Source organism: Phoca vitulina, unplaced genomic scaffold (assembly GCF_004348235.1).
Source record: "Phoca vitulina isolate PV1807 unplaced genomic scaffold, GSC_HSeal_1.0 scaffold34, whole genome shotgun sequence".
Lineage (NCBI taxonomy): Eukaryota > Metazoa > Chordata > Mammalia > Carnivora > Phocidae > Phoca > Phoca vitulina.
Genome location: NW_022589737.1, coordinates 9,765,776 through 9,790,972, shown reverse-complemented (window position 1 = coordinate 9,790,972; position 25,197 = coordinate 9,765,776). Strand labels below are relative to the sequence as shown.

Here is a 25,197-nt window from a genome sequence, read left to right as displayed (position 1 = left end):
AAGGAACACTTCTTTCAGCCCAAGCCGTTGGATGGGTTTTCCTAGCTAGAAAGGAACAGGATGGTGGAAGATCGGGAATCCATGTCATCCTATCAGAAGTACCCAGGAGCGAAAGCCAGCAGTGGCCAGGCCCCAAGGCAGGAGGCAGACCTCTCCGCAGGGCCCAGGTCTTCCTCTCCTCAGCGCTGCACCGTGAAGACAGGGTGAGAGAGCCCCTCCCTGGGGCCCTCGGCCTGACCACCAGGAGGGCAGGCCAGTGGTGGGCCCCAGCCAGCTCAGGAAGCCGTGTCCCTGGGGCAGAAGTGCCGGGTGGGGGAGGCAGGAAGCAAGCACCAGGTCTGCAGCGAGGGAAGCAGCATGGGCATGGGGGGCATGCTGATTCGGAGTCCAAAGGCCTGAGCATGCACTCTGCCAGTGGTCGACTCTGAGCCCTGGGCCAGTCACACAGCCCATCTAAGCCTTAGTTCCTTTGAAGATAAAATGGGGGTACGGTTTTCCTGCCTGCCTCGTAGGGCTGTTAAGATCAAAGGAAGATGAATCCTGTTGGCCCAGCATTGCGCTGTTACAGGGAAGGCTTACAGTCCCAGCCAGGTGTCCCACAGGACCTCACTTTACTTCTTCTGAGGTCATGGGGGCAAGGGAGGACAAAGAGGAGCAGGAAGCCTGGGCAGTGCAGCTCCTTGGACACTCCCCCCATGAGTGTCCTGGGGAACGGTGGGCAGAGAGAGGCCCGTGCCTGTTGCTGCCATCCCAGCAGGAGCTGGTGGCTGGAAGCCAGGGCCAGGTTGGGGGGATGGAGGGTGGGGGGGGCCAGGTTGGGGGGATGGAGGGTGGGGGGGGCCAGGTGGCCGAAGACTGGGGCTGGGTTAATGAAGTATGGATTGACTGGCGCAGGCGCTGATTAGCTCTGGCAGTGGGTTTTTCCTGAGCAGTGGCAGCAGAATCAATACTAATCCCTTGATCCCATTAGGGGCTCCTGCGGGTCTCTGGGACAAATCTGTGCCTCTCTTTGAGAGGGGCGCTGTCTGGGGCTAAAGGGTAAAGCTGGAGCCTTGACCAGCATCCCTCCCACTCTCTTCTTTTAAAATTTCCCCTCTTTCTGCCTCCTGTTGCCACATCCCTGCTCCCATGCTCAAAGGCCTGGTGCCTTCCCTAGCCACTCTGGCTGCCCCAGCTCTCTCCACCCACCCACCCCTCCTGCTGGGCCCAAACCACTGCAGCTGCTTATGCTTCTGCCTGAGGAGGCTTCAGCATCTGCCTCATCAGCCCCAGGGGTCTCAGGCTCCCAGATGACAGAGGACAGCAGAAGCTCTCTTAACCAACCTTTCCTCGACTGACTGAGCACATGACTGATGTTCACCCCATCTGTAAAGCACACTACCAGCTGCCTGTGCAAGCCTGATGCTGGACCTCCCCTCTGGTGGCCCACTCCCACTTGTACCAGCTGAGCCGCATGCTTGCGGAGAGGCCAGAATGTTTGCTCCCAGCCTGCTTACAATGGTCGTGCTTGCTATCACCATCATGGGATATTATAGGGACCATGAAACATGAGCTGGAAAGAAAGAAATGTGTTGTCTCTATGAAAACTAAGTTGAATACTCTCAAAAGACTCTCTAAGATGAGTCTAGGGAAAAAGTTCTCCAAATTAGGTGAAGATGGGTGGGAAATGTCATAAAAAATCTTAAAGGATGGAGCACTTGATTTGCTTACCAGGTGTCCTTCAGGTCCTGGAGCACTTCGAAGAAATCAGCCCTGGAGGCCACAGGCAGTGTGCTGGGGTGTGGATGATGTTGGCTAGGCAACGTGGAACTCGCCTCAGCTGTCTGTCGGCCCTAGGAAACGCTGAGGCCCTGTGTCAAAACAGCAGAAGCCTACAAGCTAGCCAGTGCTGAGTGGTTTGGATTTGGGGAAAATGACCACATATGGTGCAGTCCTGGAAAAACATCACCTATTGAGCTCTTGGCTCTTTAAAAGTTACTTTAGTTGAAACATGTATCATATGTGTGCATCTTGAAGGACTCTTCACTTTAATGGATTTCTTTCACTAGCCAACTACTGTTCCCAAACTTACTGGGTAACATGGCTTTATCATCCTCCAGAGACAAGGGGCTTGGATGGTTTCTGAGCTTGTTAGTAACTAACCTCCATCTCACACACACACACAAACACACACACACACACACACGCCCTCTCTACAACAAGAGTACTCATCACACATGCCCCTGAGTGCTGATGTGGGGGCCTCACAGACACCTGTGTGAAGTCCCTCCCTCCCTCTGGGCTGCGAGATGCTGGAAGGAAGCCATCGCCTCCCTCTCCCATGCTGCTGCATTGCCCATAGAACCGAACACAGTGCCTACCCACTGCAGATGCTGAGTTAATATTTGTTAAATGTAATTAAATAACCCTCCTCTTCGGGGACTAGGGGCATTGATGAGGTTTCCGTTGGAACACCTGTAGGCTCAGGAGGAAGCCTTTCCATGCATTTGGAATCATCCAGCCTTGAAACCAGTCTGGCATCCTGCTCTGCCTCCCCAGGCCCAGCATCTCTTGTCCAGCCTGATTCTCTCTGCCCCATTCTTGGGCACTTCCTTCAGGATGCCCCCTGGTCCTCACACACAGACCAAGACACCCTTAAACCCAGAGGCAGATTCCTATAAATAGGTCTTGGCAGACATGGCCAGTCTCCGTAGCTAATTGGTCCTTAAATCATGACTAAGTTCCATGCAAAGTTGTTAGTTTGGCTTCCTGCCTTGGATGCCCACCTGACCCCACTTTTCTCACACAGGACATTTCTTCACCGTCACAGAGGCCTAAACGTCTCAACCTTAGGTTGCTTAAAATGGCAGAACTGAAAATTCATTAGCACTCTCCCAACCCAGACTCTGTATTTTAAGATGAAGGTGGCGGCCAAGGAGGAGGGCAGGCAATGGGACCTGGTCCCCCAGTGAAGGGGGACACTGTCCACAACCCAGAACACTGTCCAGGCCGCTGCTGCCCTGTCTGCCTACCACAGCTGCCCAGCACCCTGCTCCTGTCGCCAAATGACTGGCCCCACCCCCCTTGGCCCCACACCCTCCACCCACAGCACAGCCTTTGTCTGTGTCCCGTGGAGCCTTCTTGGAGCACCAGGGCATTGGAAGGGCCTCCTCATGTCTGCACTTACTGGGGGACAATTGACAGCGGAGGCTGGTCACAGACACGAGTGACGAGGTTCAGGTGGGGAGTCATGGCCCCAGCAGGCCCCTGCACTTTCCTGTCAGCCAGCCCTCACGGCTTCCTCAAACGTCCCATTCTTCCCGACTGGCCTCCTCCCCTCTGTTGGCCTCAGGGAATGGCCAATCCCCTGCTCCATCTCTGTGTGGATCCTTCTGCCCTAGCCAGTGAGGGCCCGAGTAATTCTGGGGCCTGAGCCCGGCCACAGGCAAGCCACTGCCCTCCCTCCAAGGTGCAGGCTGTGGCCCGGTGGGCATCCTTGCACTCCCATCTTACACACAAGCCCAGGTCTGGGGGTGGGGAGGGGGTTGCAGCCCCCAGGTCCCATTTCCCACAAACCTGCCCCCTGCTGGCCAGCCACCTTTCTCCAAGGCTGGGTGCTCTCTCTGTGCTGTTTAATAACTGCCTGGTAATTAGCTCCACGATTTTGCTACTATGCTTATAATAGCCTCCATTAAAGTTATGGGGTTTTCAAGCCGTAATGGCTTCCAGAGTAATTAATGCACAACTGGGTTTATTGCTAAGTTTATTTTTAGAGCTTTTCTCCCTCATCCCCTCCTCCCTTTCCTTTCATAGATGTTTTGACCAAGAAGACTAGATGGGCTCAGAACTCTCTCTCCAGAGCCCCCTTGCACCCTTGCCTACATCCTTCCTCCCCCAGAATCCGCTTCCTCCTCCCACCTTCAGGGAGGTGCTGGGACCCCACAGTGGAGGCAGCTTTCATGAAGAGGGTTGGCTCTGAAGCAGTGCTAGGCCACGGTCTGTGTAGACCTGTGCTCACTCTGCACCTGAGCCAGGTTCGAGGCTCCGGGACCTGGAACCTCTCCTCCCACACTTCCGCGGACCACATAGAGCCAAATGGTCAGGACTTCTGTCTGGCTCCACCGTGACCTGATTGCAGCTTTGGACGAGCACTGATCCTCCCTAGCCTCAATGCCTTCCTCGTGAAGTGGGGTTACAATGGCACCTGTGGCCAGAGGCGTCTTGAGGATTGACTGTGAAGAGTTGAGCATCATTTCTGAGCATCACCAAGTGCTGCCTAACAGCTTGTTTTTACTAATGACAGTCCAAACAGACAAGCGGGAGGTTGAGCAGGTGCCAGAGGTAGGAGGCTTGGGATAAGAGGCTGCCCAGAGGAAAAAGGTATAAAAGCAGGCAAGTGCAGAGTGAGCAGGCTGGACGTGCATGCAGCAGATTGCCCTGGAGCTTGCCTCTCGGTGCTTTCTCCACCCTGGAATTAACCCTCTCCAAGATGAAGGACATTTGGAAAAGCTCCTTTTTTGAGTCACTAAGAATCCAAAAGAGATCTCGCAGCCAGGCCTCCTAGAAGCTCCCCTGTCCTCCATCAAATGTGGCCTAAGATCACCCAGCCAAACCAAGGCCTTGACTCAGCCCTTTATAGCCCTGTCAGTGGCCTTGGAGTGGGGGGATCGGGCTGGGGCTGGGGCTGGCGAGAGGTCACTCCGCTTCATCATACTGTGCACGCAAGAACCAGACAGGGCTCCTGAGGCAGGCCACTGGGTTCTGTCACCTGGGGGGAGGGGGGCATAAAAGAGGAGTTTGTAGACTTACTCTCCCTGCTCTGTGCCCGCATCGTTTGTCCCTGCCTGTAACACTGCAGCCTGCTGGACCTTCCATTTCCCTGAGGAAAGCGGGGCAGCCTGTTTACCACCTGCCTACAAGGAGATGGTGGGGGCCGAGCAGGCCTCTGCTAGGTAGGTGGCTGGCTGGGGCATGCTCGCTGACCCTGGGAACCACGGTGCGCTTTACTAGAAGACACACCTGGCTCTTCTACAAGGTGACAAAACTATCTGGAGAGAGGACCAGACAAGGAGAGGAAAACACACTGTTTCCCAAGCTGGGGGGGTAGGGGGGAGCAGAGTTCTCCTTGACCTTGGCCCTTGACACTGCCAGAGGTGACGAGCATGTGCTCCCTGGTCTGGACGGGGCGGCTGGCCTCCCTGAGGCATGTCACTGCACAGTGCTGGCCACCAGGGGTGGTGAGCACGCCAGGACCAGCCAGGGGCTGCCCGGATCCTGCATCTGACACAGGGCTCAGTGCAGAAGGGAAAGGGAGGCAGAGAACAGGATGCGACCGTTTCCGTGGTGGTCATGAGCGCACAAGACGACAAGGCCCAGAGCAGGGTGCTGCTGAGACAGCCTCTGCAGGCACTTCTGAGGAGAAACTCCAGCAGGCTCACGCTCCGCACAGAAGGGGCATCGCTCCTGGAGCCCCTGTCGTTGCCACTGTGAGTGCCGTCTCCTCAGCACGTGGCAGCCCCCACAGGGACGCCTCTTCACCTTGCTGATGCCCAAGCCATGTAAAATTCACAAAAATTCCCGATTGACATTGACAAAGGGAAGGCACTTGCTGCATTTCCTCCCAGGGCCTATCCCCCAAAACATGTCTTGTTGGCCCTCACCCCAGTGTTGACCCCTTTATCTCAGCTTTGAAAGAAACCATCTGGACACATGTGGACAACTAGCCAACGTGTCTTGAGATACACACACATACATACATGCCAGGCACCATTCTATGGCCTTTGTTGGTATGAACTGATGTAATTCTCAAAACCTTGTGAAGTAGGTAGTGATCGTACCCCATTTCGCAGATGAGAAAACAGAGAGGCACAGAGAGCGGCCATAACTTGGTAAAGGGCATATGGTTTGTTGGTGGCAGAGTTGGGATTTAAAACAAGACACGTGTGTCTGAAGGTCGTGCCCTTAACTTCTGTGCCCTGCTGAATCATGTAACTGGGCAGCGCCACGTCCCCAAGCCTGTGGGGGACAGAGGCTCATTTCATTCAGGCAGGCAAGCCGGAGCAGTCCTCAGAGAGATGGCAGTCCAGGCTCTGCTGTGAAAACCTCAGTGCTGTGAGCCCCACAGCAAGGCCCCAGGTCTCTGGCCATCCTGCTCTGCTCTCTCTTGCAGGTGTCCACTTCACAGGGTTCCTGATCATGCCCTTGGACAGCCACCCCTTCTCGGTCTCCAGTCTGGCCAGACTCTGCAAACCTGCTTCCGCAATGGGTGGGTTGTGAGTGCTGGTAAGATCTGCTAGCCAACATTCGGCTTCTCTGCTCTCCCTGTGCCTGGCCTGCCCGGCCCATTCCTGTTCTTTTCTCCCCTGTGCTCGCCACTGTCTGCCGCCGTCGCCCCTGGGGCCACCCTTCTCCTGACCTTGCCACCGCTCAGGTAACGAGGAGCTGTGGGCCCAGCCAGCCTTGGAGATGCCGAAAAGACGGGACATCCTTGCGATCGTCCTCATCGTACTGCCCTGGACGCTGCTAGTCACTGTGTGGCACCAGAGCACCATTGCGCCTCTGCTCACCACGCACAAGGGTGAGCCCCCCAGCCTCTGGCCCCCAGCCCCAGCCAGGCTTCTGTCATAAGAATGACCACAGCCAACACTGATGGAGTTCATATTTTCATTTATGAGGCAGCTGAGAGGAGCCATAGGATGGTCCAGGCCAATGACCTTACCTTTATGGAGGTCTTGGTGCTTTCGGGAATCTGGTGAAAGCCACCACACACATGTATGCACAGAGACACACACATGCACAACTCTGCATCCAGTCTCAGGATGTGTGAGGATTGTTTGCTCTAAGCTGTGGGTAGTGAAGGATAAGGATGGACAGGGTTTCTGGCCTGTGTTTTAAAACCATTCAGGGAGAGCATATTGTTTGCTCCTTTTTCCTGTTTAGGCAACCCTAACCTAGTCAGTCCTACCTAGTGAGAATAGGCCCGGCTAGAGAAAAAGGCCCACAAAGCACTCGTGGATGAACAGGCTGGAGCCAGGTTCTCCTGGCTCTGAGTCCGGAGTTTTCCCCTCCACCAGGCTGCCTTTCCTTCTCACACAGGGCTCCCCATACCCTGGCCCCTTCCATGTGCCCCATATATGGCCTACCCCCTCATTCTTTGGGCTCTCATCTCACACTCTTCTGCCCTCCAATGTACTCCATGCACGTACAGACTCAGTACTCTAAGGCAGCAATTCTCCTATTGAAACGTGCATCATATTACAGGATAAAATACAAAAGCACCCAGGCCCATCCCAGAGAAAGAGAGGATGGGTCTGGAGTAGGGCCTGCAAATCCACATGTAGCTCATAACCCCGAGTGATTTGGATGCCGGCAGTAGTCAAGAATCATAGTCGGAAGGCAGGCTGCTCCACAGTTATGCAGTGGGTCCTGCTCAGCCCCAGCAGTTCCTGAAGCTTCCATGAGGAAGATTTTCCAGGCTGAAAATCAAGGAATTCCCACTGTCCAATGCTGGGCACTTAAGAGCCTCTCCTGACATTTATCCTCCAACTTCTCTCTTTGGTGCTCTTCATTTTGGAACTGTTATCCTACAACTACATCATTCCAGAAGGGTTAAAGCTACCATATACCAAGTGACATAGTATCATGTGGATTCCATTCTTGGCAGAGCTCTAGGGTCAGAGGTGTCAGAATGTTTTACTAAGCCCTGATGATAGTGCCTGAGGATGGGGAGCTGGCATTCTGTCTCCTCAGAGTATGCCAAGAGGGCTGAAGGAAAGCTGCAGTGAAATCATGTCAGGGTGGCCAGGAGGCCTTTGTGACTCAAAGGTTGCAGAAGCCCTGGAGCCAGCACAAAGAGCTAAGCTCACGCTGTGGCCAGGTCAGAAGGCATGGAGAACGTTCCCAGGGCCCAGACCCGCCTGTTTGGGAGGACTTGAATGGAAGAAAGGTGGGGAAGATGGCTCTGAATCTTTCTTCCCAGGCCTCAGTTTCACTGACTGCAGGATAAATAAACCCTTATATATATCTTGGTCAGAATCCCCATCATCCACCTCTCTTTCCTCAACTCTGTTATGTTTTCCCAGTTTGACCCCAAAACCGCTCCAAAAAGTCGCCTTTGATCAACAGAGGCTGAGCATTCACACCCCGGGGGCAGTGTGTCTCCCTCCCTGGTGCAGACTCCTCGCTATCGCTGTATGTCTTACTGTGCCGTTGGCCTATGTGAACTCCCCAAGAGCCCAGAGCCGGTCTTCTGGGTTCATCTGTACCTCCTCCCAGAGCCCAGCGGCACACCTCATACGACCACCACACACACACCCATCTGCAAAGAACAGCGATGGGAAGGAAGGGAGGTGACAGAATGGCTGATTCCCAGCATCCTCCCTGGAACCATACTTCTACCCAATGGTGAGAATGCTCTTCTCCAGCTGCATGAAGCCATGCAGATGTAGGGCTGGCAACTGTCTTCCCTAGCAGTGTTCTGGGTCCTTTACATCTATTGACTCAATCCATAGAGTAACTCAATAAAGTTAATTCTATTATTGGCTCCATATTGCAGTTGCTAACATTGAGGCACCAGAAGCTAAGTGACCTGCCCAAGGGCAATAGTAAGTGATAGAACTGGACAGGGTCTGAGCCTGGGCACTCACATTCCTAGGTATGTCCTCTGACCCGTACCACCTCCTGCTGAGATGCTGTAAGAGCAGTGAGGGCCACAGAGTTGTTCAAACAGAAAGACATAACTTGAAGAGGAGGGGCTCATTAAAAACAAGAATACCAATGCCGCTGATTTCTCCTCTGGACAGAACTACTAGCGTCAGTAATGAGAAAAATGTCCAGGATCTAGAAAAAGCTTGGTTAGAGCTGCCCCAACCGAAACAGGTTGCCCTCAAGGAGGAATGGGTTCCCCAGGACTGTGAGTGTTTCACCAGAGGCCAGAACTCCACAATGTCCCACACACCGTCCCTCATGGTGTCTTGGGGAGTAATGCATAAACACTAGCTGGATGTTAGCACAGTTGGGGTCAGTGGTCGAGTTAGTCTCCCAGATGGCTGGAGGAGTCCAAAAGTACAGATCAGGAGATGACATCGAAGCAACAGAAGAGCTAAAACAGGTTCCCGCTCTGTCTTCTTGTGTAGGCTAAAATTTAAGAACATCTAAAAGTACAAACAACAGGTTCAGGATTCAAAATTATCTTGACAACTATAGGCATGACCCTGGAAGAAAACGTGATAATTAAGTATGAAATTCTGCACCAAGACTCCTAAGACCAGGAAGGGAGAGGCCCCACTTAAGTAGAAACTTGTGAAAAATCGGGCTGAGCCACCCTCAGGCTCGTGGGGTGCACAGTGTGCCGCGTCTAAGAAAGCCCCAACACTGCGCTCGGGCCCTGTGGCATCTACACCAGTACGGGTGGCAGCGCTGTGGTGCTGGGCAACCCCAGTCCTGGGCGGGGCCGCGGGGGTGGCAAGTGCAGGCAGATGGGGAGGGCTCTAGGGTGGGAAGCGTCAGGACACTTTGTCATATAAAACCCAACACATTTAGGAAGTGAGAAGGCAGCCTTGGAACTTGGCCAGCCACACTCAAATAGCTACAGAGCTGTCAAATGTGAGAAGGAGGGAGAGGTTATTTCTGTGTAATTTCGGGAGTCAGAACTAGGAAAATGCCCGAGAGCATTCCAGAGATGCAGCTTTCTGGGTGAGCTTACAAGCTTAGAGCCCCAGGCAGGTTTCCCATGACAATCCTGCAGAAGGAGCAGAGAGGTTCGTCTTAGCAGGGTGGGCGGCCTCCGGCCCAGTACCTGAGGCCAGAGCCGGGCCTGCGCGGCCGGTCCCCACACCGTGTGTCTCCCAACCCCACAGATGACGGCAGCGACCCCCGGCGCGATGCGCCCCCGGGCGCCGACCCCAGGGAGTACTGCATGTCGGACCGCGACATCGTGGAGGTGGTGCGCACGGAGTACGTGTACACGCGGCCCCCGCCGTGGTCGGACACGCTGCCCACCATCCACGTGGTGACGCCCACCTACAGCCGCCCGGTGCAGAAGGCCGAGCTGACGCGCATGGCCAACACGCTGCTGCACGTGCCCAACCTGCACTGGCTGGTGGTGGAGGACGCACCGCGCCGGACGCCGCTCACCGCGCGCCTGCTGCGCGACACCGGCCTCAACTACACGCATCTGCACGTGGAGACGCCCCGCAACTACAAGCTGCGCGGCGACGCCCGCGACCCGCGCATCCCGCGGGGCACCATGCAGCGCAACCTGGCCCTTCGCTGGCTGCGCGAGACTTTCCCGCGCAACTCCAGCCAACCCGGCGTCGTGTACTTCGCCGACGACGACAACACCTACAGTCTGGAGCTCTTTGAGGAGGTGTGGGACCAGGCAGAAGGCGGGGAAGGGGCGGGAGGATGCCGGCGCAGGGCCTCTGGTGTGGGGCCCCTTGGAATGGGCACATAGAGAAACCATAGGGTTGGGGTGGGGGGGGGGGCGGGTGCCAACTGGGGTCAGTGTAGACTGCAGGGAGCCAGGAAAGGGATGGAAAAAACTCGCTGCAAGTTTCAGCAGTCATCCCTGGTTAAAGGGAAGAAAGTGGGTGGTGGAGCTCTTAGACCAAAGTCTTTGCCTTAGAGGCATTGTCTCAGCGAAGGCCTCGAGGGGGTCTAGATTCTATGTGGAACAGTTTGTTCTTGGGGTTTGTGAGTCATGGGAGTCTGGGGCAGGGGAAGGAGTCATTTTAGACTCTAAATTAGGAAGATGGAGGTTTTGCAGGAGAGAAAGCTGGGCTGCCAAGTCTTGTGGAGAAGCAGCATGTCAGCTGGGTGAGAGGTCAGGCCTTGTCCACAGTGAGGCAGGTTACCCTGTAGATGCCCACCATGGAGAATGCATCTGGAGACAGGGCTGGGCTGGATCCCCTGGTACGGCTTCAGATGGCCTGTCTGCATAGAGCTCATCGATTTCCCCTTCTCTGGGGCCAGGCTCCATTCCCCATCAGCAGTCCCACGTGTCCTGACTCTGGATCCCCTCTTGTAGATGCGCAGCACCAGGAGGGTGTCTGTGTGGCCCGTTGCCTTCGTTGGTGGCCTTCGGTACGAGGCCCCACGGGTCAACGGGGCAGGGAAGGTGGTCGGCTGGAAGACAGTGTTCGACCCGCACCGACCATTTGCAATAGACATGGCTGGATTTGCTGTCAACCTGAGGCTCATTCTACAGCGTAGCCAGGCCTACTTCAAGCTGCGTGGCGTGAAAGGAGGCTACCAGGAAAGCAGCCTCCTCCGAGAACTTGTTACCCTCAATGACCTGGAGCCCAAGGCAGCGAACTGCACCAAGGTAAACCCTCCCAGAACTGACAGCTATAATGCAAGCTTTTTCCAGCCCATCCAAACCCTCCTACAGATCAGAGGGAAGGAAATAAAGACCTCAAAACAGCCCTGCAAAGGACCAGCCTAGAGCCATGCCTTCCTCAGGAAGGTAGCTTATCCTGTCAGAGGCCATCACACTAAAGTCAAGCAGGGAAATACAGAGGGTGGTGGTCAGTGAGCAGGGCCAAGGGTTGCCTTCCCTCCCAAACCTCAAAAGAGCTAGGCTCCACGACCGCCCTGCCAGACAAGTGTTCACGTATGTACAAACACATGCTTGCCTGGGTGCATGCACACACACCCGGGCGCACACATGCATGCATGCACGTGGACACACACACTGCTTCTAGTTTGGATTTCTCCAGCTAGGGCCTGAACTATCACTTGGCTGAGCCAAAGCCTCCTGAAAATTCCTCCCTCTCTAGAGAGACCTATGAAGAAACAGGGGAAGACGAAAAGCAAGAGGAGATCTTGGAACTGACTTGTCTATCTTTTGTAGCTACGCACTTTTTGTTTCCAACAGATATTTTGAATGCATCATTTATGTATAAACAGCAAGAATGAGGGGGGGTAGGTAAAAATAAAGAACAATGGAGAAAATCTTGATGGAACAAGGACAGAACAGGAGGGGCAGGAAAAGTACTTGCGGAGCGTGGGAGTGAACAGGGAGGTGGCAGGCTGAGGTCAGGGGGGCCTGCCCCATGTTGTTTCATGTCTCTGGACACACAGATCCTGGTCTGGCACACACGGACGGAGAAGCCGGTGCTGGTGAATGAGGGGAAGAAAGGCTTCACTGACCCCACTGTGGAGATCTGAGCTCCAGGATACAGGTATGGCAGGGATGAGGGTAAACCACACACGAGGCAAGGGCACATCAGGTTGGGATGCAGAATAAATCTGCCGAGGCTTTTCCTCTTGGCTTTTAATTGTGGGAGGTCAGGGCAAAGGGGGGCAAGAGCGGAAAGGGCATAGCTGAAGTCCCCGTCCCATTGTGCCACCTGGAAGTTACCGGGAGCCAACTTGCCCCACACAGCTGGGTCCTTCTGCCACCAGCAACTTTGAAGGCCTCACCTTCTAGACATGGCCTCATGACAACCTCCTGTCATTACTGCTATTATCTTGGCCATGACACCGGTCCTGTTGGAAGACATTGCCATGTGCACGCTTTCTCCTAGGCTCTGTCTTCCCCTGTGGTCGTCCGCCATGCTGCTGTGACAGGGACCCCTCACTCACTGCTTCTATCTCATCAGGCACGTCCATGTGTCTCTTAGTTGTAACCGTGTAGTGCAGGGGTGAAAGCACGGACCCCAGAGCCTAGTTCAGCCTCCAGGCCTACCACTTTTCACCCTTTGACTTTACTTTCTTCCTCTAGGTCTCAGTTTCTTGGTCTGTAAAACAGGCTGTTGGGGGGACCAGGAACAATCTTTGGTACACAAGGAGTCTTATATAAGTGTTGCTATTTTTAATTGAGTCTTTAAAACTTTTGTAGTGTTCCATGATTCATACGCAAACAATGAATCATGGATCACTACATCAAAAACTAATGACGTACTGTATGGTGATTAACATAACATAATAAAAAATAAATAACTAAATAAAACTTTCTATTGAAGTAGGCCACAGGACCTATCTACATTTTAGAGGTAAAGAAATGGTGTTCAGAAAAGCTAAATGAAGTGAATTGTGCCAGCTGGTTTTCCAAGTCAGGAATTGTCTATGGGCTTTTCTAGGATGTCGTCACAGAGGTGGGAGCTCAGACAGTGGAATACATATCTGTGCTCCGGCCCCAGAGTTAAGCTTCAGCGTCCCTATCGTGTTTGCCACTGCCCTGCCCACAGGAGACCACAGGGTGTCAGTCGGCCTGCTTTGTGCCCTGAACCAAAAAATCAGCTTGACCAGTGCTGCTGAAAATGCACCAGTACTGAGCCCCGTTCCCTGCCTCCTCACCTGGTCACTGGAAGAACCCAGCCGCCTCGCAATTAGGGATCCACAGAGGACCCTAGGGGTTGGGCTCTGCAGAGCTCCTGGGTGAACTCTGATGGGGGCTCAGGATTGGGCAGTTTGGCCAGACTGGCTGCCCCTCACCTGCCTCCCCTCTTCATGCCTCACCCATATTCCTCCTCTCCCCTTCACAGGAGCCTCCTTCTCAGACTCTGTTCCTGGCCTTCCATCCTCTTCCCATGGCTGATGGTCCCTCCGAGGCAAACTCCTAAGGAATCACCATCATCCTCCTTTCTATTCTGAGGGCTTCAGAGAGAGCCCAGCTTGATGCCAGGACAAAGGACGGAGAACCTAAAGCACAGAAATCCCAGACCTGTTGTTCTCTTCCATCCAGCACGACCAGGGGCCCAGCTGCTAGTCGAGCCATGCCAGCCAGCAAGCCGGTGCCCCAGCATGCCTCCCCAGAGCTTCCCGCGCTGACAGGGCCTGCGGGAGCAGACGCAGTGGGCACCGAAGCCCTGGAGTGATGCCAGGCTGGGAGAGAGGTGAAAAGACCCCGGATGTCCAGTGCAGTGTGGCCTTCCCTGGCTCCCTGCTCCTGGGGCCCAGCATGACCGCACAGGCCATCCGGCCAGGGAATTCTGAAGACCAGAGAGCAGCCCCCTGCCCAGGCATCAGGAACACCCCCTCCCCTCCTCAGAGAGCTGTTCTCAAGTAGACATACCTCTCTGGCTTTCCTCTGGTTCCTATTTCCAGAGCATAAGGCTGTCTTTGATCCCAACAGGCGACCACCCTGCATGAGGGGAGCCTGGGCCTGCCATCAGGCTCCCCCATACCCCAGGCTGTGGTAGGAGTAGAGCCCCTTACTCTGGCCACACATCCCTCAAACCTGCTCCTTCCAGCACAGAGAAGGAGGTGGGCCCTCGAGCCAGCACAGGTCATGGACTGACCTGGTATAAGACCATGCAGGCCCCAGTCTACACACTGCCTCCCCCCTGCCCACTGGGCCCCAGGGCCCTTTGCCTGGGCTGGGACTGGGGTGGCCAGGAGCCCTCTTTCCAGAGCTCTTGAGAACCACAGACCTCAGGGGCTGAAGTGAGCCTGGGTGGGCAAGGTGGAAAGAGGAGGGAGGCAGGGGCAGTTCCATACTCCTTTCTGCCCCTGGTTGGGGGGGGGGTGGGGGCTTTGGGTTAACAGAGGGATTTGTGGAAAAGGGGCAGAGATCATTTGGACCCTGAGGGGAAAGGAGACCTGAGCACACACTACTTTGGAAATCATTCTATTTTAAACATAAAATGGGAATGAAAACCTCGCTTGTCCCTGAGTTGGGAGCACGAGGAACAAGCCTGCTGCTTGTCCCCTCTCCCCCCCCGCCCCCCCAGAGAAAGAACAGTGTGCATGTACTGCTCCCTGCACCAGGACAGGCCACTGACAGAGACAGCCCTCTTCTGATTCTCTCACTCATGCTCCTGAAAGTTGGAAGCACAATTTCCCTCCCAAGTGGAGGAAAAGGAAAGGCCTGAGCCTACTGAAGAGGTGTTTATTTTTTAACGCTAACAGCCCCCACTCCGTTTAAACTCACAGGACCAGTCTGAGGACCGCTGAGAACCCATTCCTGGGTGGGTGGGTAGGATTCAGTCCAGCAACCTAACATTCAAAAAAAATAGCATTGGCTGCCAATTTTGAAATGGATTTAACTTCCCACGGCATTCGTGAAACCACCCGACGGGATCGCATCCCTGAGAACCCTGAGCCACCTTGCAGGACGTTCCCCAGCCTCTTACACTTTCAATGGTGGCTGTGGAATCAACCCCTCAGAACCAAGTGGGGTGGCGTGGGAGGGGAGGGAGGAGGTGTGCACAGAGCACCCCCCAAACGAGTGAATTTATGCCCAGGCACGGCACTGCCTCACTCACCAAAACCAGCCCTGAATGCTCAGGTCAGCCTGGCTGGTCTTAGGCCACCTTCTTAGCCAAAAACCCAGGGCTCATTTTTCAGGAAATTGATAATGAACAACAAAATGGGATATCCTCCCTCTCTCTGTTTTTGTTTTTGTTTTTTTGGCGGATGCTATTTCCGTTGTTTTCACCTAATAGCCTCTCTTAGCTGCATGTGTATTTATTTATAATTATAACCCTGGTGGACTGCAGCTTTCATCTTTGTTGGGAATGAGTTTTTTCCAAATCAGAGGTGGGTCCATGACTACAAGTCGTTTCCCAGACCCAGTCTGTTCCTGCCCCCCACCGCAAAGGAGTGAGGCTGGGGGCTCAGAGCCCCGAGAACAGAGCCCATGCAGCTGCACCATCTGGTCGGTTTTAATTTAACTGTATTTAATTTGTTTCCAAAATTAAAAGTCAAACATGGTTTTTAACAGCCCTAACCCTCCGTAGCCATGCCTTATTCTCATATACTGTTTTAACCATCCAACAAGTAGTTACTTGGCAGGCATGATTCTAGGAGCGAGGACAGAGCAGCGAAAAACCAGAGCACTGGCTTCATGGAGCTTCCCTCCTTGGGAAACGAGACACAGGGACACTAGGCAAATCTACAGTATTTCAGATGCGATCTGGTCTAAGGAGAAGTATGAAGCTGGATGCGGGTGTCAGAGTGGAGCTGAGGAGGAGCTGATCCCTGCCCTAGGGCCATAAGAAGAGCCTCCCTGATAAGGGGACAGAGTAGTGCAGCAATTACTTTGGTCAGAGCTTTCCAGAAAAGAACTCGCTCCCATGCAGAGAGTACTTAGCATGTTTAAAGATCAGCAAAAAGGCCAGTGTGCCTGCAAGTGACTGGCAAGATGGGAGGGGGTAGGATGGGAGGGGGGATGGATGCAGTTGGTGGAGGGTGCAGAATACGTTGGCCCTGGGAACCAGGGAAAAGCTTTCGGCTTCTCCCCCGAGGGAAAAGGGAATTGGAACCACTGGAGGGTTTGGAGCAAAGGACCAACACGATCTAACTGGACTGTAAAGAAATCACTCCCCTTCCTGTGCTGACGATAAACAGAGGGCAGGGTAGGCTAGGGGAGGCCGCTCCTGCCATGATCCAGGCAGGAGAGGACAGTGAGTCAGAAGAGCAAACCTTGGGGCAGAGAGAAGTGGTCAGGTTCTGGACGTGTCTGAGGTACAGCCAGGAGAATCACCTGATGGAGTGGCTATGCAATATGAAAGAGAGGAGCCAAAACAAATCTGAGACACAGAATAGAACTGCCATTTCCTGCTACAGGGCGGAGTGCAGGAAGGATCACGGGGGAGTCATCGGAGTTTGGTGTCACACGCAGGAGAGAAGGTGAGTGGACTGTGAGTGGGCCTGGAGCTTGGATGGAGAAAAACATCAGAGAGCATGAATGTTGAGGCTATTTACAAACCCCCCAGTCAGTGAGGCCCCCATCACAGTGAGTGTGGACAGAGGGAAGAAAAGGCCCAAGGAGCAGGCCTGGAGACCTTCAGCATTTAGAGGTAAGGGTTATGAGGAGTCTTCTAAAGACTCTGTGATGAGGCCATCCAGTAGGAAGGTCTGGACAAACCATGAATAAACTCTGGAAGACGAGCTCTGCCAAGGGGCTTTGACGGAAGCTGCAGGGTCAGCTGGCAGATAAGAAGGTCAAGAACAGTGAGTTGGTGCAAGAGGACCAATGCAGCCCTGCACAGATGTGGATAAAAGCAATTCAAGGGGATTCTTCACTTTACAAAAGGATCACATTTAAACACCAGTTCCCTATCACATTTTCCAACAGAAGCCAACTTTTACGTACACCTTTGTAAAATTATGCTCAGGTGTAAAGTAAGGTGCAATGACACACTCCCCAGTGCCGGCCATGCCCAAGCCCTGGTCTCAGCCGAGTGTTAGCTGTGTGCTTTCCATTCCAAGGCAATTCAGGAACAGCAGATGAGTTTGAGCAAGACTGGGGACTTTACCTGTATCTGGCTCCCCAGCCCTTGTCCATGAAATTCACTTTCATAAGCTCTATTTCTCTGCCCCTAGTGGACCCTTGGGCCCAGCCCCTTGTAACTAACTGTCTGTCCTTGACCCAGGCTCAGCTCTTGGGCCCAGTGGCTACACACTACAAACGCCCCCTTCCTTGGGCAGGCCCAAGATGGGAGCCATGGGGCTGCTGGGAGCCTCATGGCCTGCTATCCCCCAAAGGTCTTTATGGGCTCCTGGCACAGGCACCGTTCCGAGGAGGTGTTGGCTATCTAACTTCGATTACTACTGAAGATAGTTTGTGGCAGTACAATCCAGATGTTACATGTGAGGAAAACTCACCCGCTACCTCACATGGAGAGCTCCTGGCTGTCCAGCAGATTCTTACCACCTGCCTACCAGCACCAGAACGGATCTGTATAGGACTTCTCCTCCCCAAGGGCACTGCCGATTCATGATGACATTTCAGGCAGAATGAAGGTCAGGAGGGAGGTGGTAAGGAGACAGGGGCTGGATCATCCACTAACCGGGTCAAGTCTGTCTAGACTCTGAGTGCCAGATGGGCTAAGTGGGTACCCGACCCCACGATGCCTTTGCCTGTGATAAACGGGCACAGACGGGACCAGGAAAGTATCACCAAAAAGGGTTTGATTCAATTCTGTTGCTTTATTGCAATTCAGGACAGGGAACCAGAGCTAACCCAGTGGATTCAATCCCTAGAACAAGCGCCTCAAATTTGGATAGACAACTGCAAAGGAAGGCTGCTTCTCCTCCCTGCTGCTTAAGTTACAGGGAGTTGAGGGAGAGAGACTGAGCTGGAGGCAAGATCTGGTCTAGGCCTGTGGGCCCCGTGGCTACGCCAACATTCCGGGGAGACTACCTGCCCGTGCCCCCAGAGCTGGGCCTTCAGACCAGGGTGTGGTTCTTACTAGGGTCTGCATTCCCTCCTCAGCTGATGCTTCTTCTCATTGAGTTAAACTGGAAATACTCTCTAATTCAGGAAAGTAAGTGGCTGAGTATTTCTGTTTCTCCTAAGCTTGGGTTGTCATCCTGTCAGATGCAATTAGAGTGGAAAATGAGAAGGAGAAAATGTGTGTGTCTCTCAGAGTTTCTTCCAGAATCCCAGAGAAGGCTTGGGGAGGGTTGAGAAGAACAAAGATGATTCAGGTGAGACACCCACCCGCTTCCCTATCCTCTACAAATGGTGACAAACCTTCCATTTCAGATGAAAAGGGGCCAGGAGGGGCGTGGTTGAGCACAGGTGAGAACATCATAGGGGCAAACCTGTGTCTAGAAGTTATGCCCAACTGAGGGCCCCAGGCATCATCACGTGGACATCTGATTACACATTCCTACCCTAGAGAGGCATCCCTCTGTCCTCTCCCAGAAGACAAGGGAAGTAGGACAGGTGCCAGCAACAAAGCCCAGTCAAGAAGCCACTTAGGACATCAAAAGCTAATGATGTATGGTGATTAACATAACAATAATTTTTTTTTTTTTAAAAGCCACTTAGGTAAGGAGGGGGCCCCACCCTCCTATCCCACTTTTCTTCTTCAGTTCTTCCAAGTTTAGGGTCTTGAACTGAACGAGTGGGCCTTGCTGTAGCCACATGGCTGCCTGAGGATGCTACTTAAGGAACCTCTCCTGCATGGGAGGGTGTGAGGGAGCAGAGCACCCGGCTCTGGTCAGCTGAGGGGGACAGTGGTGCTCTCCTGCTTCCCGCCACCAGGGGGTGCGGGGCGGTGCTGCTCAGTCAAGGTACTGGCTCCTGCCTAGGTGGGGCGTTTCAGTGAACTGTATCACAGGGCCTGCCGTCTTCTCCTCGAAAACAATAACCTGGGGGAGAGAAGGGCTGGTGTATGACAGCAGCAAAGGTTTGTCTTGGAGCCAGATGAGGGTGCCTTAGGGGAAGGGATTGAGAGCCACACTGGAAGGAACAGGGACCCACAACTCATCATCACCAAGGAGGAATGCAGAAGGGGCTGGCTAAACCTTCTGCCCCATCTCCTACCGTAATGAGCCTAAATAGACTGTTACCTGAACCCCGCCCCCAGGAAAACATTGTGATACCAGGGAGGGCTGGGTCGAGGGAAGAAGCTGCAAGTGCTCCCACCTGGTTGATGCCTTGGTCCAACCAGGCACCTGGGAGGTAGAGGGTCTCCTGGGGTCCAATGTTCCAGTAGCGTCCAAGGTTTTGGCCATTGATGAATACAACCCCCTTCTCCCAGCCCTTTAAGCAGAGTGGGAAAAGGATTAGTTGACCATGACAGCCACCAAATATAAAGTCACATGGGAAGACAGAGACAGACACATGCCATGAGTGCTTCTCTCAGCTTCCAAGATACCAGTGTGAATGAGTATTTCAACAGCCATGAGGTTAACACAAGGGTGTTCTATCTCCTGAATCCACTAGCTCTGAGCTCCCCAGCAAGGTACCCAAGAGCAGACCTGGACCCTGAGAAGTACCACCAGGTGGTTCTTCTGATCTGAATCCACTCCCCCACCCCAGGGAGGCCCCAGGGAGGCCCCAGGTGCCCTTCAGACAGGGCAAAACAGAGAATCTCTGGGTGCACGTGGTATAGAGGGCTCCAGCAAGGACAGGTACAGGGCTTGGGCTCAGAGCTCTCTGAGGGAAGACCGGAGAGCCCAGGCAGGGAGGGGACTACAAACCTCCAGCTTCATGAAGGTGTCAAAAGGGGAAAGGGAAATAGACAAGGCACCCAAAAAGAAAGCAGGGAACGTAGGTACTTCAGGGATAGGGCTCCATTTGTCGACGCTGAACCTATGAACAGAATGGAAGACAAGAAAGAAAGGAGGGCACTTTCTCAGTGCCTGTCCTGAATCTAATTACAAAGGCATTCCAAATACCCTCACCCACCCCCACCTGTTAACCAGGGTATCATGGAAATTCCCTAGTCTCTAGTGCTGGTACTGCCCCTACCTTGGGCAAGTTTCTCTGGGTTCTGGGTCTGTTTACACTAGAGTGGGAGGGGCTAGGGCAGAGCAGTTCTCTGGGCCTTCCAGCCTCTTACTGCACCTTATCCATGGGTTCAAACACTTCATGCGGTGGGGACTCACCTCTGAAAGAAGCTCTTTTTCATATCCAGGCTGTAGATTCTGAATTTTTTCAGGGGAGAATCATTCAGATAGATATTTCCAATTAAACCTGTGGGAAGGAGTCAAGGAAACATGAATGAGGCCAGAGGCAGGGGCAGAGCTGACCCAGCTAAGGCCCTGCACATATATGGAGAATTTCTGAAAAGTTTCAGTGAGGATTCCTCCAGAAGTATATACTCCCTACAGAGCTTTTCATATGGCATAAAACCTTCTCTAGAAATCCCAAAGGAGAAAAGAATTAGTAACAGCAGTGTTTGCCAGGACCTCCCTAGGATTTGCATAGAAGACTACATCTGAGGGTAATGGGAGCTGAGAATGTCATTGGGTGAGAACAATCTCTGGCCTTTCTCTGAAGGGGAAGCTCCATTTTGGGGCCTAAAATGAGTCCCAAAGGGCAGATAATCAAGAGGTCACAGCAGTTCTAACTTAGCTTCAAGATCAGATTCAGTAGGGTCCCAGACTGAACAGACCTAATAATTCAGCCAGAAATCTTCTACATGACCTAGGAATAAAGATATATTAAGTATTTAAATTGTGAACAGATGGCAATATGACTTGGGTATCCAAGTCTGAGGACCCACACGGACTTGCATAGTGATTAGCTAGTGCCTTGGGGAAGGGGCCAGCAATGTTAGTCCTGGAGCAGCTCCCACGGTCCTCACAATCATGGAGCTGCTGAATTCCTAGAGAGGGAATCTGAATAGGCTGGGAAGTGCAAACAGGTTTCATAGAGCCTACAGACTCTTAAATTACAGGTACAGGTGTGGGGCGGGGGGAGCTCTTTGACTTATAAACACTGAACTGTTCTAGGGAATAAGCACTCCACAGTGAGAGTCCAGGGCACATCTTACTCAGGAACCTGGGGAGGCAAAGACTGAGAACGGGGTGAGCCGGGCAATCCCTTCCTGCCCACAAGAGAGCAAAGGAAGTGAAGATGGGCCTGGAGATGGAGCTCCTAGGGGAAGAAGCCAATATCCAGAGAGGAACACTGGGAGATTCTTTAGGAGAAAAGGAAGATAACCCTGGACAGTACTAGAAGCTACCATGAGGCCTATCTGGAGAGGGCCAAACCCCAAGACCCAAGAAACCCCCAATGGCTGGGCTACAGCATTTCCCAGCCAGGAAAGGAAGGGATGCACAAATTTCCTCATTACAAAGGCAAACACCCATGAGAGAGTTGGGAGGTCACCAGTATCCCTTACCATAGTAGGATTTATTTGTCTGAATTCTTATGTTATAACTTACATGAAATCACCGACATTTTGATAGATGAAAAGGAAGAGGCAAATTTAAGCAGAGAAGTTTTAGAAGGCCAGGAAAAATAAAATGAGTTAGTGGGATATTCCTAGGGGAGCATTCCATCAAGAGCATTTGGTTTACTGCAGGTACTACCTCTTCCTCCCCACCACAACTGAGATCATCAGTGCGTTTCCACAGTGGATCAAGAAAAGAAATTCTGGGACACCGGGGTGGCTCAGTCAGTTATGTATCTAACTCTTGGTTTCGGCTCATGTCATAATCTCAGGGTTGTGAGATCAAGCCCTGTGTCAGGCTCCATGCTCAGCGCATAGTCTGCTCGAGATTCTCTCCCTTTCTGCCCCTCCCCCTACTCACATGTGTACATGCTCTCTTTCTCTCTCCCCCTCTAAAATAAATAAATAAAAACTCTAAAAAAAAGAAAAGAAAAGAAAACTTCAGTGTGGAGACCCAAGAAGGCAGGGGTCCTATGTATGCCCTTTTTGGCTTCCTGGGAATCCCCTTCCTTAAGCCTCACCACCCCCAGCCCAGCCCCAGCAGATAGTCCCCTACTAAAGCAGACTACAACCCAGGGAGATCTGGAGAGGCTGGCTCAGTGTTCCCTGTGTGTTCACCATGGCCATGTGGACAACATGCATAAGAAAGAGGTCAGAACCCACATGGGCCTTTCAGGAAGGCCCACTTCCACCTCTCTTCAATAGGCTTCCATGAATTAGCTCCCTCCAATGGGCCTCTGCAATCCACCACTCTCCAGTGGGCCTCCATTACCCACCTCCCTCCAATGGGCCTCCACAAACCACCTCCCTCCAGTGGGCCTCCATGACCCACCTCCCTTCAATGGGTTCCCACAACCCAATTCCCTCCAATGGGCCACCATGACTCCACCTCACTACAGTCAGCCTCCATGACCAGCTGGTGCGCTGGTTTGAAGAAAAAATAGCCAGGCATTGCTGAGCACTAGAAGCTCTTCTCTCAGCACATGCTATGACCCACCTTTGCGCTGGTCATCAATGTTATCCCCGTAGTTGACTCGCCCGCGATTCTCCACCAAGATCCTCAGCCTGGTGTAACCCTGCCAGGAACATAGTGGTCGATGATGACCACCTGATTCCCCAGCCATAAGATCACAGCTGCACCTCAGAGTTTCTTTGTGGAACCCCAGTTCTTCCCTGAACTCTGAGAATAGGGGTGAAAGAGTACCCACTGATCAGATAGCAATGTTTTGCCCCTCTTTCCATCAGCAGCTCTGTGGTTAAGGAGCTTCCTGTCTTCCAGGTCTTCCTCTTTGACTCCCACCAAACCTGCTCGGGAAGCAGCTTGGTGCTAGCCATCACCCAGCTCCCCAGGATAACAAACCTGGATCAAGGGAATAACAATCTTCTTCGTTTCATAGTCCAAGAATCCTACAGACACTGTATTCACAAATACCTGCCAAATGAACAGACAGAAAGCATCCATGGGTCGACAGGAGGGAGGCATAATAGGGATCTCTCATAAGTGAAGAAAGGGGTAACATTATGTGTGTGCAGTGAAAGTGGGGGTTAGCCAGGCATAGAGGAAAAATGAAAGCCCATGACTGTAGCTGAAAAGGACAGCAGAGCTGATGGTGATGGGCCATTTCTACACACTGGTAACAGGCAGGTATGTGAGCACTGAGGAGAGAGAGTCAGATGCATATGGTAGGGCTTGATGACCACAAGGTCACAGGAAATAAGATGCCCCAAGATTAGAACACAAATCAATGGTATAGAAATCAAAAAAATAGTAGAACAGATCAAGGAAAATAGGAGCTGGTTTGTTGAAAGAATCAGTAAGATCAATAAACCCCTAGCCAGATTTATCAAAAATAAAAGAGAAAGGACCCAAATAAATAAAATCATGAATGAAAGAGAAAAGATCACAACCAACACTGAAGAAATACAAACAATTCTAAGACATATTATGAGCAATTATATGCCAACAAATTAAGGAATCTGGAAGAAATGGATGCATTCCTAGAAACATATAAACTACCAAAACTGAAACAGGAAGAAATAGAAAACCTGAACAGACCCATAACCAGCAAAGATATTGAATCAGTAATCAAAAATCTCCCAACAAACAAGAGTCCAGGGCTGGATGGCTTCCCAGTGGAATTCTACCAAACATTTAAAGGAGAACTAATACCTATTCTTCTGAAACTTCCAAAAATAGAAATGGAATGAAAACTTCCAGACTCAATTCTCTGAGGCCAGCATTACCTTGTTTCCAAAACCAGACAAAGATCCCACAAAAAAAGGAAATTACAGACCAATATCCCTGATGAACATGGATAAAAAAATTTTCACCAAGATACTAGCTAATAGGATCCAACAGTATATTCAAAGGATTATTCACCATGACCAAGTGGGATTTATTCCTGGGCTGCAAGGTTGGTTCAACATCCACAAATCAATCAATGTGATACACAGCATTACTAAAAGAAAGGACAACAATCATATGATCCTCTCAACTGATGCAGAAAAAGCATTTGACAAAATAAAGCATCCTTTCTTGATTAAAACGCTCCACAGTGTAGGGATAGAGGGAACATACCGAATATCAAAAAGCCATATACGAAAAACCCACAGTGAGTATCATCCTCAATGGGGAAAAACTGAGAGCTTTTCTCCTAAGGTTAGGAACATGACAGGGATGTCCACTATCACCACTATTATTCAACATAGTACTGGAAGTCCTAGCCTCAGCAATCAGACAACCCAAAAAGAAAGAAAAGGCATCCAAATCGGCAAAGAAGTCAAACTTTCACTCTTCACAGACGACATGATATTCTATGTAAAGAACGCAAAAGACTCCACCCCAAAATTGCTAGAACTGATACAGGAATTCGGCAAAGTGACAGGATATAAAATAAATGCACAGAAGTCAGTTGCATTTCTATATACTAACAATGAAGCACAAGAAAGAGAAATCAAAGAATTGATCCCATTTACAATTACACCAAAAACAATAAGATATCTAGGAATAAACCTAACCAAAGAGATGCAGGATCTATACTCTGAAAACTATAGAACACTTACGAAAGAAATTGAGGAAGACACAAAAAAATGGAAAAACATTCCATGCTCATGGCTTGGAAGAACAAATATTGTTAAAATGTATATGCTACCCAAAGCAATATAATTCCTATCAAAACACCATCAACATTTTTCACAGAGCTGGAACAAACAATCCTAAAATTTGTATGGAACCAGAAAAGACCCCAAATAACCAAAGTAATGTTGAAAAAGAAAACCAAAGCTGGTGACATCACAATTCCAGACTTCAAGCTGTATTACAAAGCTGTAATCATCAAGACAGTATGGTACGGGCACAAAAACAGACACACAGATCAACGGAACAGAATAGAGAACCCAGAAACGGACTCTCAACTCTAAGGCCAACTAATCTTTGACAAAGCAGGAAAGAATATTCAATGGAAAAAAAAAGACAGTCTCTTCAATAAATGGGGTTGGGAAAATTCGACAACCACATGCAAAAGAATGAAACAGGACCACTTTCTTACACCATACACAAAAATAAACTCAAAATGGATAAAAGACCTAATGTAAGACAGGAATCCATCAAAACCCTAGAGATGAATGCAGGCAGCAA

The 25,197-nt window shown here is 51.8% G+C and overlaps 2 protein-coding genes across 3 annotated transcripts in view; one reads left to right on the top strand and one right to left on the bottom strand.

Annotated features, from left to right (window-relative positions):
• The window catches only part of B3GAT1 (beta-1,3-glucuronyltransferase 1), a 30,777-nt gene extending 14,881 nt beyond the window's left edge, over window positions 1–15,896 (top strand). Inside the window, exons 2-7 of one of the 2 annotated variants that reach the window (XM_032426138.1) lie at window positions 6,149–6,244; window positions 6,410–6,556; window positions 9,837–10,345; window positions 11,006–11,302; window positions 12,061–12,161; window positions 13,467–15,896. In XM_032426138.1, coding sequence (XP_032282029.1) covers window positions 6,175–6,244; window positions 6,410–6,556; window positions 9,837–10,345; window positions 11,006–11,302; window positions 12,061–12,147 — 1,110 coding nt within the window. In that variant the 5' untranslated portion in view covers window positions 6,149–6,174 and the 3' untranslated portion in view covers window positions 12,148–12,161; window positions 13,467–15,896. Of the gene's footprint in view, window positions 1–6,148; window positions 6,262–6,409; window positions 6,557–9,836; window positions 10,346–11,005; window positions 11,303–12,060; window positions 12,162–13,466 lie in introns of both variants that reach the window. The other variant, XM_032426139.1, reaches the window with a different exon arrangement.
• A 246-nt stretch (window positions 15,897–16,142) lies between these two features.
• LOC116645800 (beta-galactosidase-1-like protein 2) overlaps window positions 16,143–25,197 on the bottom strand; it is a 54,872-nt gene continuing 45,817 nt past the window's right edge. Inside the window, exons 15-20 of the mRNA XM_032426212.1 lie at window positions 22,921–22,992; window positions 22,558–22,636; window positions 20,269–20,356; window positions 19,861–19,972; window positions 19,304–19,420; window positions 16,143–19,026 (exon numbers count right to left, since the gene is read on the bottom strand). Of these exons, the coding sequence (XP_032282103.1) occupies window positions 18,940–19,026; window positions 19,304–19,420; window positions 19,861–19,972; window positions 20,269–20,356; window positions 22,558–22,636; window positions 22,921–22,992 (555 nt within the window). The 3' untranslated portion in view covers window positions 16,143–18,939. The remainder of the gene's footprint in view (window positions 19,027–19,303; window positions 19,421–19,860; window positions 19,973–20,268; window positions 20,357–22,557; window positions 22,637–22,920; window positions 22,993–25,197) is intronic.